The sequence below is a fragment of the Mesoplodon densirostris genome, chromosome 2 (assembly GCF_025265405.1).
Source record: "Mesoplodon densirostris isolate mMesDen1 chromosome 2, mMesDen1 primary haplotype, whole genome shotgun sequence".
In the NCBI taxonomy this organism is placed as follows: domain Eukaryota; kingdom Metazoa; phylum Chordata; class Mammalia; order Artiodactyla; family Ziphiidae; genus Mesoplodon; species Mesoplodon densirostris.
Genome location: NC_082662.1, coordinates 105,590,843 through 105,607,868, shown reverse-complemented (window position 1 = coordinate 105,607,868; position 17,026 = coordinate 105,590,843). Strand labels below are relative to the sequence as shown.

General features: G+C 44.6%; 1 protein-coding gene across 1 annotated transcript in view; it reads right to left on the bottom strand.

The window, feature by feature from the left end:
- Window positions 1-17,026, bottom strand: part of PTGFRN (prostaglandin F2 receptor inhibitor) — an 85,277-nt gene that overhangs the window by 25,523 nt on the left and 42,728 nt on the right. The window contains exons 5-6 of the mRNA XM_060090351.1: window positions 8,638-9,063; window positions 5,270-5,689 (exon numbers count right to left, since the gene is read on the bottom strand). Coding sequence (XP_059946334.1) covers window positions 5,270-5,689; window positions 8,638-9,063 — 846 coding nt within the window. The remainder of the gene's footprint in view (window positions 1-5,269; window positions 5,690-8,637; window positions 9,064-17,026) is intronic.

Sequence of the window (17,026 nt, the reverse complement as noted above, 5' to 3'; positions counted from 1 at the left end):
ATTAGTCAGACTTATCAAGAAAAAAAGGGAGAAGACTAAAATCAATAGAATTAGAAATGAAAAAGGAGAAGTAACAACTGACACTGCAGAAATACAAAGGATCATGAGAGACTACTACAAACAACTATATGCCAATAAAATGGACAACCTGGAAGAAAGGGACAAATTCTTAGAAAAGCACAACCTTCCGAGACTGAACCAGAAAGAAATAGAAAATATAAACAGACCAATTACAAGCACTGAAGCTGAAACTGTGATTAAAAATCTTCCAACAACGGTGAGAGGCCCGCGTACCGCAAAAAAAAAAAAAAATCTTCCAACAAACAAAAGCCCAGGACCAGATGGCTTCACAGGCGAATTCTATCAAACATTTAGAGAAGAGCTAACATCTACCCTTCTCAAACTCTTCCGAAATATAGAAGAGGGAGGAACACTCCCAAACTTATGCTACGAGACCACCATCACCCTTATACCAAAACCAGACAAAGATGTCACAAAGAAAGAAAACTACAGGCCAATATCACTGATGAACATAGATGCAAAAATCCTCAACAAAATACTAGCAAACAGAATCCAACAGCACATTAAAAGGATCATACACCATGATCAAGTGAGGTTTATCCCAGGAATGCAAGGTTTCTTCAATATACGCAAATCAATCAATGTGATAAACCATATTAACAAACTGAAGGAGAAAAACCATATGATCATCTCAATAGATGCAGAAAAAGCTTTTGACAAAATTCAACACCCATTTATGATAAAAACCCTCCAGTAAGTTGGCACAGAGGGAACTCACCTCAACATAATAAAGGCCATATATGAGAAACCCACAGCTAATATCGCTCTCAATGGTGAAAAACTGAAACCATTTCCTCTAAGATCAGGAACAAGACAAGGTTGTCCACTCTCACCACTATGTGAAATTTTTCTTGTTTCTTGATGTAGGCTTGTATTGCTATAAACTTCTCTCTTAGGGCTTCCCTGGTGGCACAGTGGTTGAGAGTCCGCCTGCCAATGCAGGGGACATGGGTTCATGCCCCGGTCCGGGAAGATCCCGCGTGCCGCAGAGCGGCTAGGCCCGTGTGCCACAACTACTGAGCCTGCGCGTCTGGAGCCTGTGCTCTGCAACAAGAGAGGCCACGACAGTGAGAGGCCCGCGCACCGCGATGAAGAGTGACCCCCGCTCACCGCAACTAGAGAAAGCCCTCTCACAGAAACGAAGACCCAACACAGCAAAAAATAAAAATTAATTAATTAATTAATTAAAGTACCCTTAATTATTAAAAAAAAAAAAAAAAAACTTCTCTCTTAGAACTGCTTTTGCTGCATCCCATAGGTTTTGGATCATCGTGTTTTCATTGTCATTTGTCTCTAGGTATTTTTTTCATTTCCTCTTTGATTTCTTCAGTGATCTCTTGCTTATTTAGTAACACAGTGTTTAGCTTCCATGTGTTTGTGTTTTTTACATTTTTTTTCCCAGTAATTGAGTTCTAATCTCATAGCGTTGTGGTCTGAAAAGATGCTTAATATGATTTCAATTTTCTTAAATTTACTGAGGCTTGATTTGTGACCCAAGATGTGATCTATCCTGGACAATGTTCCGTGTGCACTTGAGAACAAAGTGTAATCTGCTGTTTTTGGATGGAATGTCCTATAAATATCAATTAAATCTATCTGGCCTTTTGTGTCATTTAAAGCTTCTGTTTCCTTATTTATTTTCATTTTGGATGATCTGTCCATTGGTGTAAGTGAGGTGTTAAAGTCCCCCACTATTATTGTGTTATTGTCTATTTCCTCTTTTATAGCTGTTAGCAGTTGCCTTGCGTATTGAGGTACTCCTATGTTGGTAGCGTATATATTTCTAATGTTATATCTTCTTCTTGGATTGATCCCTTGATCATTATGTAGTGTCTTTCCTTATCTCTTGTAACATTCTTTCTTTTAAAGTCTATTTTATCTGATATGAGTATTGCTACTCCAGCTTTCTTTTGATTTCCATTTGCATGAAATATCTTTTTTCATCCTCTCACTTTCAGTCTGCATGTGTGCCTAGGTCTGAAGTGGGTCGCCTGTAGACAGCATATATATGGGTCTTGTTTCTGTATCCATTCAGTGAGCCTCTGTCTTTTGGTTGGAGCATTCTGTCTTCCAGGTCGTTTATCCATTCTTCTGCCTCAGTTATTCTGCTATTGATTCCTTCTAGTGTAGTCTTCATTTCAGTTATTGTATTGTTCATCTCTGTTTGTTTGTTCTTTAATTCTTCTAGGTCTTTGTTAAACATTTCTTGCATCTTCTCGATCTTTGCCTCCATTCTTTTTCCGAGGTCCTGCATCATCTTCACTATCATTATTCTGGGGTTTTACCTTGTTCCTTCATCTGGTACATAGCCGTCTGCCTTTTCATCTTGTCTATCTTTCTGTGAATGTGGTTTTTGTTCCACAGGCTCCAGGACTGTAGTTCTTCTTGCTTCTGCTGTCTGCCCTCTGGTGGATGAGGCTATCTCCACTCTCACCATTATTATTCAGCATAGTTTTGGAAGTTTTAGCCACAGCAATCAGAGAAGAAAAAGAAATAAAAGGAATCCAAATCAAAAAAGAAGTAAAGCTGTCACTCTTTGCAGATGACATGAATACATAGAGAACCCTACAAGAAAACTACTAGAGCTGATCAATGAATTTGGTAAAGTAGCAGGATACAAAATTAATGCACAGAAATCTCTTATATTCCTATACATTAACGACGAAAAATCTGAAAGAGAGATTAAGGAAACACTCCCATTTACCACTGCAACAAAAAGAATAAAATACCTAGGAATAAACTTACCTAAGGAGACAAAAGACCTTCATGCAGAAAACTATAAGACACTGATGAAAGAAATTAAAGATGATACAAACACATGGAGAGATACACCATGTTCTTGGATTGGAAGAATCAACATTGTGAAAATAACTCTACTACCCAAAGCAATCTACAGATTCAATGCAATCCCTATCAAACTACCAATGGCATTTTTCACAGAACTAGAACAAAAAGTTTCACAATTTGTATGGAAACACAAAAGACCCCAAATAGCCAAAGCAATCTTGAGAAAGCAAAACGGAGCTGGAGGAATCAGGCTCCCTGACTTCAGACTATACTACAAAGCTACAGTAATCAAGACAGTATGGTACTGGCACAAAACCAGAAATATAGATCAATGGAACAGGATAGAAAGCCCAGAGATAAACCCACGCACATATGGTCACCTTATTTTTGATAAAGCAGGCAAGAATATAAAATGGAGAAAAGACAGTCTCTTCCATAAGTGGTGCTGGGAAAACTGGACAGCTACATATTAAAGAATGAAATTAGAACACTCCATAACACCATACACAAAAATAAACTCAAAATGGATTAAAGACCTAAATGTAAGGCCAGATAGTATAAAACTCTTAGAGGAAAACATAGGCAGAACACTCGATGACATAAAGCACAGCAAGATCCTTTTTGACCCACCTGCTAGAGAAATGGAAATTAAAAAAAAAAATTGGACCTAATGAAACTTAAAAGCGTTTGCACAGCAAAGGAAAACATAAACAAGATGAAAAGACAATTCTCAGAATGGGAGAAAATATTTGCAAAGGAAGCAACTGACAAAGGATTAATCTCCAAAATTTACAAGCAGCTCATGCAGCTCAACATCTAAAAAACAAACAACCCAATCAAAAAATGGACAGAAGACCTAAATAGACATTTCTCTAAAGAAGATATACAGATTGCCAACAAACACATGAAAGGATGCTCAACATCACTAATCATTAGAGAAATGCAAATCAAAACTACAATGAGGTATCACCTCACACCGGTCAGTGTGGCCAACATCAAAACATCTACAAACAACAAATGCTGGAGAGGGTGTGGAGAAAAGGGAACCCTCCTGCACTGTTGGTGGGAATGTAAATTGATACAGCCACTATGGAGAACACTATGGAGGTTCCTTAAAAAACTAAAAATAGAACTACCATACGACCCAGCAATCCCACTACTGGGCATATACCCTGAGAAAACCATAATTCAAAAAGAGTCATGTACCACAATGTTCATTGCAGCTCTATTTACAATAGCCAGGACATGGAAGCAACCTAAGTGTCCATCGACAGATGAATGGATAAAGATGACGTGGTACATATATACAATGGAATATTACTCAGCCATGAAAAGAAATGAAACTGAGTTATTTGTAGTGAGGTGGATGGGCCTAGAGACTGTCATACAGAGTGAAGTAAGTCAGAAAGAGAAAAAGAAATACCATATGCTAACACATACATAAGGAATCTAAAAAAAAAAGAAACTAGGGGCAGGTCAGGAATAAAGACGGAGACATAGAGAATGGACTCTAGGACGCAGGGAGGGGGAAGGGTGAGCTAGGATGAAGTGAGAGAGTGGCATGGACATATATACACTACCAAATGTAAAATAGCTAGCCAGGGCTTCCCTGGTGGCGCAGTGGTTGAGAGTCCACCTGCCGATGCAGGGGACGCGGGTTCATGCCCCGGTCCGGGAAGATCCCACATGCCGTGGAGCGGCTGGGCCCGTGAGCCATGGCCGCTGAGCCTGCGTGTCTGGAGCCTGTGCTCCCCAACGGGCGAGGCCACAGCAGTGAGAGGCCCGCATACCACAAAAAAAAAAAAAAAAAAAACTAGCTAGTGGGAAGCAGCCGCATAGCACAGGGAGATCAGCTCGGAGCTTTGTGCCACGTAGAGGGGTGGTATAGGGGTGGAACGGAGACGCAAGAGGGAGGAGATATGGGGATATATGTATATGTATAGCTGATTCACTTTGTTATAAAGCAGAAAGTAACACATCATTGTAAAGCAATTATACTCCAATAAAGATGTTAAAAAAAATAAAAAATAAAATGAATAAAGCCAGACACAAAGGTTACATATTACATTCCATTTATGTGAAATGTCCAGAATATGCATGTTATAGAGACAGAAAGGAGATTAGTGGTTGCCAGTGGGTAGGAGGTTGGGGAGCTAAATGGTGTCAGCTAAGGGTGCAGATTTCTATTGGTTGTAATGAAAATGTTCTACAATTGACTGTAGTGATGGTTGCACAACTCTGTGAATATACTGAAAACCACTGAACTATATATTTAAATGGATAAATTGTTTGGCATGTGAATTGTATTTCAAGAAAATTGTTTAAAAACATGAAGCCATTGGATCAAAACCCTCGGGTCCCTCCCAGCTCAATCTAGGATTCAACAGGGTTCCCTGCTCACCTGAGGTTTGGAAGTCTATCTCAATAGGATTGGAGAGACTGGTTGCTGCTTCTCGCCACAGGCTGCCCCTAACAGGAGACCAGGCTGTCACCATGCAGCGGTACAGCCCTGCATCCGAGACCTGAGTCTGGTACATTCGATAGCGAAATTCATCTTCCTGAACTTTCTCTAACACAACTCCATCCACCCGCGATGCATCTGTCCAGTTCTCCAGCTTCACCACCGAATCCTGGTCCAGGGAGATGATGTACTTGGTTTCGTTAGGACTGGAGAGGTCCCCAACAGGCTTCTCGGCCATGATGAGAACCGAGTAGCGTGGCGACTTAATATTTTTGGAAGACACTTTGCAAGTCATCTCAAATGTATTTCCGGCAGCAAAGAAAGGCTTGGGCTGCCTTGCCTTCACCACAAGCACGGAATCTGCAATGAAGTACCAGAAAGACATGATTTCTAACAGGATTAGGTAAATGGATATGCATCTGAAAGCACAATGTCAGGGAAATAGGAGTTTATTTGCAAATTGCTGCACAGCAGTGTTTAAGAAAATCTGGAAACTCAGAAATCACGTGTGTCAGTAAGCAGACTGAAACCCACCACGCTGGAAAAGGCAGAGCAGTCTGATTCGATCTAATGGGTGTGAGGGAACAGGGGATGGATGGGTGAGAATTTGTTTTTAAGGATTTTCAAGTCCTTGAGAAGTTTCACCCAGAGCGAGGATTTGGGAAGCTGCTGGTGCCCCCAAGGATGTGAGGGAGAACTCGCTTCTAGTGAACTGGGGAAGACAGGGCTCTGGGCAATGCCATTTGCCTCTCCCCTCTGAGGCTCCACTGGGTGCAGGGAAAGTACACTACTTAGCTTAACCAGCCTGCTTGGAAGAACAGAGCAAGGGAGCAATGGGTTCTCTCTGTTTCACCATATGATGGTAACATTATAAAACAGATGATTACTAAAGTGACTGGAGCTTACACTTGTAGATCCAGTCATTTCCACAGAGATGCTATTTTAACATTTTGAACCAGTGTCCAGGGCTACTAACTTAAAGTGTGTGACTCCCTGCCTCTCTGTGAAAAAAAAATAATCCCTAAGCATATACACATTAGAATTCATCTGTATTATAATAGCTCAGTGTCAGGCACTTGGAAGGTACTTAAGTATTTGTTGAACGGATGGATAAATGAATTAAACACAACTCTTTTATCCTTTAATGAGATAATTCTATAACCCATCTGGTACCAAACAAAATTTTTATGTTGGGGTTATTTTGGGAATAGTTGTTCCACCAAACCTATCAGGAGGACATGTATGTTACGGGGTCTCTCCAGAACCACTGATTCCTGAGGTTCCACTGAGCCATTCACATTCTTTCTTGGAGTTTAAATTTGTGAGATTAGAAGAGATCACCAAAGGTTAAACAAACAAAAAAAAGTCCAAGGACTATGTCCTCTGGCATCTAATGTCCGAAGATCAGGAAAATGAACAGAAATCAGCAAAGGAGGCTGAGAAGAAGACTTACGAGGTTGGAGAAAAGCCCAGAGGGTAGTATCCCACAAGCCAAGGAAAAACCAAAGTTATTTCCAAGAAGGGGGAATGACCAACTGTGTTAAGTCCTGCTAAGTCAAGTAAGATGACTAACAACTGGACTTTGCAATATGTCAATCACTAGTCATCTTAACACGAGCAGCTGGGGCAAAAGCCAGATTAGAGCAGATTAGAGAACAGGAAGAGAGAAAACAGAGACACTGAGGACAAACAAATCAAATCCTCTGGCTATCAAAGGAAAGGAACAGAAATGAGCGGGCAAGGGGTATGGGGAACAGACAGATGGGAGGGGGAGGCAAGACCAAGATTAGTTTAGCTTTAATTAAAAAAAACAACTCACAACAAGAGATCTAAAATAGGCCAGTGGGAAACAATGGGAGTGATGTAGAAAGATAGGTGTGTTTACAGGATAGGCTGATTGGAACTGAGAGTATGGAGGGCTCTCAGTCATCAGAGGTGAGATGTCTAGTGCAGGGTGTGAGCTTGGGAGTGAATCACCAAATAGGACAGAGGTCATAATGACTAGAAAGGAGGACAGGGGACTGAGAATGAAAGGTTTCTCTCAACCTCAGATGCACCTGAGAACCACCTTGGGAGCATCTGACAATTCCAATGCCCAGACTGCAGGGAACCTCAGGCCAATTAAGACAGAACCTCTTGTGGGACTCAAGCATCAGTATTTTTTTAAAGCTCCTCAGGTGATTCCAATGTGCAGCCAAATGTGACCCAGCGCCCATATGGATAGTGAAGCTAGCAAGACAGGAGGAAAACTGGAGTGTGGCTGCGAGACAAAACTGGGCATCTTCAAAGAACGCGTGAGGAGGACCCAGGAGTTGACAGGTGACGGCAATGAGAGGAGGTGGAATGATCTGATGACAGGAGATCTAAGTTGGATGTTTTTAGGGAGGAGGGAAAAGAGCCTGGAGGATGCAGTGAGGGACGAGGAGTGCACCTGACTCATCTAGGCCCGGTTACACTGTGGGAAGAAAACACCACCACTCAGGAAGGCCCCAGGGGAAATGGTGTCCTTGGGGAGAGCGAGGTGGGTCATGTTTATGGTGAGGAAGAGAAAGGACTATTCAGAGATGAGGTCAGGAAGCAGGAGATTTTGCCAAGTTCTCAAGGGCCCTGTTTGGGGTTTGGGGATTTCAGAGGCGTGGCAATGAGGCGACAGAAGCATGCGGTGGGCTGTACGGTGCTTCACATCCGGGGCAGGAAGGAGGACCCGGGAGGCCTGGCCTTCCTGCAGTGACGGACTAGACCAGGGATAAAAGACTCGACAAGTCTGACATCCCAAGGCACACAGGGCTCTGAGCATTCGGGAGGATACACATCAGAGAAACTGTTTCCCTTAAGTTCTTGTCAGCTCTCCTCAGGAACACTCTCTCTGAATGGGTGACTGACCGCTCCGGGGCAGGTGCAGTGGGCTGGGGCTGCCCGCTCATTCTGGGGCATCTGAAATGTGCCTGCATCCAGCGGGAACTCATGGACCTGGATACACTCCCAAAGGCGTGTGCAAAGTTTGGCTTCAGATCACCCAGCGGGGCCACAGTGTCGATGGTGTACACCAGGCACCCTGTGAGCTCCTACAAGATGATCTCCTACCACCGACCAAGTCCCAGCCCTCTTGTTGGACTTACCCTTCTCAACGTCATCATCATAAAGGGGTTCGTGCTGAGGTTAAGAGGCACAGTCACTGGAGTGTGAATTTCTTGGATCCCTAGTGTAAATGGAAACCTGCAGAGTGACTGTGCATCTGGAAATGCACAGTGGGATGACTTAAGCCAAAACAAAACAAAAATGTTCATGAACAAGAAGGAAATGCCTACCTTCTGATGCCCAAAATATGCTGACAGGTTTGGAGAAGACATCCTTGCTCTTCACCCAGCTGTTGTTACGCTGTTTGGTCCAGGCAGACACAACACAGTAATAACTGCCCCTGTCTTCCTCTGTAGTCCTTTGGATTCGGAAATTGAACGTGTCTGTACGCTCCTTAGAAAAAATGAAGTCTCCGTCCTGGGCCCGTTGCTTGCTCCTCTCTCCGTACTTCAGCGTCCAGTCCCCGTTCATGACTGCGAGGAGCTCGCTGGCCACCACGTCATCGCTGCGCCGGTTCACCCTGTAGTACCAGGACACCGTGAAACGGACGCTCACCTCGGTGCTCTCCACATCCACTATCCGGCATTCCAGCTCGGTGAGGTCGTCTGAGAACTCAGGGACCTTAGAAGCATTCAGGTACACCTGATAGTCTGGTTCTGAAAGAGAGAGGGGGGCCAGGATAAAAAAAAAAAAAATCAAATCAGACAGAGCAATTTACCAAGAATTAGCAAAAGAAACAAGACAAGCCAATTGTTGTCCTGACAATGAAATGCCCATTCTATTAGCTACAGTGATAGAAACGGAAGTCTTTATGTTGTATGGGAAGGATCCTCTGAGAGTTTGTTATTGCAAACTCTCCCCTCAAGAAAACCTCCCAAGGCCAGAAGCCAAATGTCCCCAGTCAGAGTCTTGATCTTTCCAGAGGGTGAGGCCAGCTGTTAGTTTCCCCAGGAAGTTGGAGTCTTCTGGGAAGAATCTCTTAAGAAGTTTGGTGTCCATGCTCTACCAAGACGTTCTCTGGCATGCCAAGCAGTGCCCAGAGACCCCCAAAGCCCCCACTGGCACAGCACTGGAAAACCCAACCTCAGAGTACATTCTAGCTCTCGAGGCCACTCAAACCCACCGTGTCGCGGGTTCCTGCCATCCTTGGCTTTGACCCAAAGGCAAGGCCCTCAGGTCATCATTCCTCTCGTGTACGGCCATCCTCCAACTCCCCAAACGGTATTTTGTTCACTGACACACGTAACTCTCCCATTCAATTCTGCCAACCTTGAAGGCAGCTCACTGTGATCCTGGCTCCAGTAAAGCCCGCTCACTATGACCATCCTGCTTCCCGCCAGGCGCAAGTTCTGATGAGGGAGGGAGGGAAGCCAGCAAGTGCTCTCCTAGGGTCTCCACTGCCACTGTCTCAGTCCTGTTATTTTTCACTTGTATAGAACCCCTCCCCCTGTGAGGTTCACTGTTTCCATTTAATCCATTTCTGCAACTCCACGTTTCAAAGCCTCCCAGGAACTGGTATGAGGACCCCCTTCATTGCTTCCTTTCCTCTACCAGTACCTCCTCTGCATGTCACATCTAATTATCTGAAGTTCTCCAGTCGCTGTAGCCTTGCACCACTGGGTGACCTGTTTGCGGTGGCCTCCCCTCTTGACTGCCCTGCAAACTTGCTCTCATTCTTCAGTGTCACCTCCTCTGTGCTCCCTTCCTGGACACCCTTTCTCTGTGTTCCCATAAGCCGTGTAGGTACTGTTGTAAAGCAGTTATTACTCCTTGCTTGAAGGTCTTGTCCCTAAGGTTCAAACATACGGCCTTGTATAGAGTAGTCACTCAATAAATGTTTGCTGCCTTGATACTAAGACTTCTGGAAAAAGCTACATTTTTCTCCTGTAGGGCTTTGCCTGCTAGGATACAAATGATTCTACCTGAACAGAACTTTCCATTTGCCAACACTGTATTCACATCACCTCCATCGAACAGTTTAGTTTTATTTAACGTTGCTTTTATTTATGACTCATATAAATTATAAACTGCTGAGGTCAAGGAACTGTTGTTTTGTGATTTATACTTCTAACGAAATGTATAACATCATGACTTCCCCAAGAATGACTCAGTGGCCAGGAAATGGAAAGAACTCAAAATCCTAATTCCCTCAAATGTCATCTTCACAGGCATTTAATTGCAAGTGAGCCTGGACCCTGTTCCATAAAAAGTTGAACCAGCGCAGCTCTGCCCGCCAATGGGAGAATGGCCTCAGTGATGTGGACGTTACAGAGAAATATGCTAGAATGTCATCTGCCACCTCGCTTCACAGGTGAATGTGCTAAAGATGCACAGCTTGGGGGTTTCCTGGCCCTGGGCAGCCTGCTAACACACACGCTGCCTCTCCAGTGACTGCTGACTGTGGAATAAACACTGAAGTGTATTTACACCATCACACGCATAAGACGAGGTATTCCCAACTTAGCCCGCATCCAGGGTTTCAAGACCCTTTCCTCATGTGGGACTTCAGCACAGCAACTAGAGTGAGGACAAGGACAACCAAGTTTATTTAATGCGGAAAGGACAGACTTGAACTGGTTGTGTGCACAGCAAGACTGCCCTCCTCAGTCCTGTCAGGACCAAATGGGAACACCAGATCATCAAGAGTCCTCATGAAGCAGCAGCAGCTTGCTCCATTCCGAGCACAATGCGAAGACCCTTCGCACGTGTCACCACATTAACCTGAACAACAAACTGTGAAGCAGTAAAGGGCATGGTGAGGAGCCAGGGGTCTGGAAGTCAGACTATATTTGAATCCTGGCTCTGCCTTCACTTGCTGTGTAACCTTGGGCAGATTACTTAACCTCTCTGGTGCCTCATCTGTAAAAATGGGGAGAATAACAGTAACCACCTCATAATGTTATCATGAGGATTAATAGTTAAAATAATATACGTGAAAGTGCTTAGACTGGCGCCTGGTCCGTGTATGTGTGGCGGGGGTGTGGGGGGTGTACTGGCAGAGGTGTGTGTGGAGTGAGGTGAATTGGGTTGTGAATGTGTTATTCTTGAGATGCGATGGAGACACCAAGTCAAGATGCTAAGGACACAGCTCTGTGCCAGTGTTTGAACCTGGAGTCTAAGAAACAGCTGGGGCCAAAGCAGGGGAACAGACAGACACACATATACACACACACACACACACACACACACACACACACAACTGAAACCTCACTCCAAACACATACAGCTGGCTCCTCCTGCTAACTTTCCAACTGCTGCTCCTGGTACCACACCCCACCGTTCACTCTCCCAGTCCCCCCTCTTGAAAGGTGTGCCATATCCCACTCTCTTCAGACGGTGCCTAAGTCTCACCATTCTCCCTCCTCAGCGTCTCTTCCACTTCTCACATTCCAGGCCTCACACACAGTAGGTGCTCTATAAATATCTGTGCATAGAAGTGAAAACCTCACGACCACCATTCCCATCCTGGCCCTCTGCCACTAGCCAAGACTATTATAATAACCTTCCAACCTGCCTCTAGGCTCACACCACCACCAGGTCATCTGTTCAAGAAGCCTCCCAGTAGGTGGCTTTTCTCTCACCTACTGAGTGAAGAACACACTCCCCAGCCTGGCATTCAAGGCCCTGCAGAGTATGAGTCTAAGCCCTCTGTCCAGCTCCACCACCCACTGCCCTCTTGTACACGCTCTTGACTCTGTGCCGGTGGCACCTGTTACCACTCCCTCATCCCTTCTGCTTCTTCCCACTGTTGCCTCTGCCTCAGCACCTGGGACACCTGCTCAGTAAGGCGCTGAGTAAATGACTGAGCCGATTCCCCCATTCTACTCCCTCCTGTCCCCCTTGATGGATCTGTTTAAATCTATGTTTCCAAATGTGGAGAAAGGAGAGCACAGGGGTTGCAGTGCATGTGCATCTAGTTACAGGAATGCCAGCTTGGCAGAAGAGCAAAATCTCTTCATTGAATGGTTGGTCTCCTTGTTCTCTGTTAAAACTAAATCTTAGGCCCACAAAAGGAGGATACTATTGCAAAAACAAACAAACACGTGGATTCTTGTGGACTTACAAGGCATAAGTTCCACTGATTTAAAGGATGTGCAAAGGTCATCTGAACTACCCCCAGCCTTGGAGGTCGCCTTCAGACTTACACTCCTAGAAAAGGTATGACTCCACTACATCAGAATGGTAGGCGTGTGAGTGGGTGCCTATTTCTTTTATGTTTTGGTGCATGTATGGAAATCTTCCTTTATTGTTGTTTCACAATTTTAAAACTTGTTGGCAGAGACTGGGCCTATTCCTCAAGGTCCGTCGTGCACAGACCTCTTCAGGTAGCCTCTCCTACTGAACAGGAAGCCTCCTGTGAACTCACCAGCCTGTCCCACCTCTACTTCTTATTCTGTAAACATTCACAGAGACCCTACCACCCGCCAGGTTCCCTGATCTCTGAGGACTTTACTTGAACATTGCCTTGAACTTCAGTTACAGGTCTGTCTGCCTTATGGACCTTCTATAGGGCTCTTCTCAGGGTCTGGGACCCCCTATTTGATTCATCTGTGTGTGCTATGTATGCAGTGCCTTGTACATAAAAGACATTAACACACTTGCTGAACTGGACTAAATTTAATATTTTGCATAAAAATGCTCATTTTCAGCATAAGCATTACACTACTGATTACTGCTATATTCTGCTTGATCTCATCAAGAAATCATCTAAGAATGTAATAGTGGTTATGTTTAAAAAATGCTTATCAGTTAAAGATGCATACTAAAGTATTTAATGGCAAAATGACATGATGTCTGGGATGTGTTTTACATTCTTCCAGAAGGAAGAAAAAAGAGGGGGCAGGGGAAAGAAAGAGAGAGAGAGAGTGTATGTGCGTGTGTGTGTGTGTGTGTGTGTGTCTAGGGGAGGGAAGAGAGAAGAAATAAGATTAGCAAAATACTGATAACTGTTGAAGCTAGTGGTTTGTTCTACTTCTGGGTAAATTTCTACTCCAAAAGTTTAACACAAACAAACAACCCACCCACATCGTAAGCCCTTTCACAGAATACTGGGGCCAGTCTAAGGCATGACATCACTAACCTTCCAAGAAACAAGGATCTCTCCCTAATCTAGGTCCCAGGATGACCTGCTCATTTACATACCACCTCCTGAAGCTGCGGCCTCCCATACTGCAAGCCCCACCAAGAAAGACTTTGTTTTTTGATTATGGGTCATTAAACTCCTTTGTTGTAACTTTCAAAACAATGAAAATGTTCCGAATCATTGGCTAATTTGTAAAAGCAGATATTTTGTGCCTACCACATGCAGGGACCTGAACCGGGGGATTTCAGAGATTACCTCATTTATTCACTCTCACAACAATTCTGTAAGGAAGGTACAAGGATACTAATAACTGGCATTTATGAAGGGCTTCCTGTATGCCAGGACCAGGCCATACACTTTCCTTGCATGCTCGTTTAATCTTCAGAACAACCTTATATGATAGATACTATTTTCACGTACTTTTCCTAAACCAAACCAAACCAAACCAAAACCGAAATCAAAACCCAAAGGAGGTTAAGTTCAAAGACTAAGATCTTGCACAGCGCGGGAGGGGGGAGCAGAATCATAGGAGAGGCTTTGGCTCCGTGGCCTGGCTCCCACTAGGGCCGAATTGCACAACCTCATTACACACCCAGTTATTCATGCTTCTCAAAGCCAGCTCCATCCCAGAAGACAAGAGGGATGATAACAGCTGAGGCACTGATCCTGAACTGTGTACAACAGGGCCATGTTCTAATACCGCCTTTGAAGCTTAGTTAACTTGGGAGAGCTAATTAGATGAACAAGCTGCAAGCACGAGTCAGAAGAAACAGGAGGAAGAGGGCTCTTTTTTCTGCCGATGCCAGTTTTATTACCCTGAACTGGGCAGGTACTGTAGATGCAGCTGAGCGAGTTGACTAATTGTCAAAGAGTTGCCACTATCATCACTGGTATACAACAATTAAATATTCTCTGGGGGGCTTCCCTGGTGGCACAGTGGTTGGGAGTCTGCCTGCCGATGCAGGGGACGCGGGTTCGTGCCCCGGTCCAGGAGGATCCCACATGCCGCGGAGCGGCTGGGCCCGTGAGCCATGGCCGCTGAGCCTGCGCGTCCGGAGCCTGTGTTCCGCGGCGGGAGAGGCCACAGCGGTGAGAGGCCCGCGTACCACAGGAAAAAAAAAAAAAAAATTCTCTGGGACTTCCCTGGTGGCCCGGTGGTTAGGATTCCGGGCTTCCACTGCCAGGTGCCCGGGTTCGATCCCTGGTTAGGAACTAAGATCCTGCAAGTCTCGCAGCACAGCCAAAAAAACAAACAAAAAAACCCCCCAAAAAGCCCAATTAAATATTCTCTAACATTTAAAAAGAGAAGGCTATAAATAAGGAGCTGTTATTACTTTACCCCACTTAGGAGAACTATTATTATGAGGTTGCGGTCAGCATTGGTCATTTCAGCGCAATAGAGACAACATGATTTCAATGGAATACCTATGCCCCACACCCAAAGTGACAATCACTCCGTTTTTTTCTTTCTTCATCCTCACTCACTCCTCCCAGAGAAAGAAGAGAGAATTACCAGATTTGGGAGCAGAGGCAAGAAAGGAGCTAGGTGTGGTCAGCTCAGCCCCTTTTCTTTGGACCCACACATTCCTCGTTCTCCATGCCCTACGACACCCCCGTGGCTTATTTGGTTAAGAACTTGGTGGGGAAGAGCATGTTCTATATTGACTCTCCCCTCAAAACACCAATAAATCACAACCCCACCACCATGAAAACGTATAGAGCACTTAAGTGCCAGGCACTGCGTGAAGCACTCTATATGCATTATCCCACGAAGCCAAGAAAACCAAAGCTTAGAAGCCATAAGGGATAAGCCCAAGATAACATCGCCTAGAAGGTGGTGGAGCAGGACTCCATCGCTCTTCTGCCTTCAGAGATAATCCTGGACAGACAGCTGATCGTAGCTGCCCATAAAATTCTGCAGATCTGGGGCTTCCCTGGTGGCGCAGTGGTTGAGAGCCCGCCTGCCGATGCAGGGGACACGGGTTCGTGCCCCAGTCCGGGAGGATCCCACATGCCGCGGAGCGGCTGGGCCCGTGAGCCATGGCCACTGAGCCTGAGCGTCTGGAGCCTGTGCTCCGCAATGGGAGAGGCCACAACAGTGAGAGGCCCGCGAACTGCAAAAAAAAAAAAAAAATTGCAGATCTAAATCTTACCTTCTGTAGATGGCAAAGAACTCTCAAGTCTCTACCAAGTACTTAGCAGATTAACAGCTCCTTTTAAAGAAAAATAATTACCTTCCTTGCTGGCACATGGCTGGAAGAGGGGACGGTCCGCAAGTGGGGAAGAATGCAAATCAGGTGCCTAAGCCTGAAGAGAACAACTCAGCTCTGCCGTTTCCTGCTCATGTATCTGAAGCCCGTGGAACCCTCTCCAATTAACACCACAGAAGTCTGGGACTTCGGGCAGAGAGCTCAACCATGAACTGATTAGTATCCAACTCTTGCCAAGGGCTCATTTAAGACATCTGATAGCAGAGAGAGATGGCTTAACATGCAGATTAATCAGCCATTCCTCCAGATTCTCTATAGTTTTAGCCATATACTAAATTGGATCAACACAAAGCAACATTTGTCCTCCACAGTAACTCAGTTTCTTACAAAAACTCCTTCACACACTTAAGATTTATGCCTTCAGCTTTTATGGGGAGTGGATATAAGAAACATCCATTTAAAAAATCACTTAGAGCGTTTGTAAAAGAACAGTTGAAAGCACTGTCCATTATGCTATCGAATGCCCCTTAAATAAAACAAGCACATGATAAATTCAGTGCCAAGAAAAAGTTTGTCTCTCTTTTGTTTGTTTTCCCTCATCAGAGGAGGATTGTATAATCACATCTCTTTCGCCTCAACTCTCCAAAACTTCAGAGGCAAATTCAGTGCTCAAATGCAGTAACTAATCCATCCCAACCATCTTGCAATACCTATTCTTTGATTTTTTTTTTTACCCCTTTTGATCTTGATTTTATTTTTGTGCCTCCTGCTTTAAATTGGACTTCGTTTTGCAACCCAACTTAAATCTTTTTGCCTTCAAAAGTAGGGCATCCATCCTAAGTAGAGAGATTTTTTCTTACCCTCTAAAAAATCATAGTCCTCCCAGCTGCTACAAGTGCTCTTGGACTTGACAGACCCATTCACGTCATTGCCCTGATCTCTCTGGTTAACACGATGGAACGTGAGAAGACCCCCATCAGCTTCAACCCCTCATCTACTCAGTGCACCCAAGCTAATGAGGACAAGAACCACCCAGCTTTTAGGACTCTATGCTTTAGAGTTTCAGGAGTGAAGCTGATCCCCAAAGCCAAACTGTTTCCACATAGGATGACAATACTTGGGACAGACTCCCTTCAAGATGAAAATACTTGGGACAGACTTGACCTAGGGCCATAATTCTATCCAAGCCATTCTAAACATTTCTTTTGAAATAAAAGGGACAAGCATTAACCACTGCATAGATTCTACTTTCCAAAGATGATGCAGTAACGTTTCCCATCTCACATGCCCTTTTTGAAATGTGACCTTGCTGGTCTCCCATTAAGA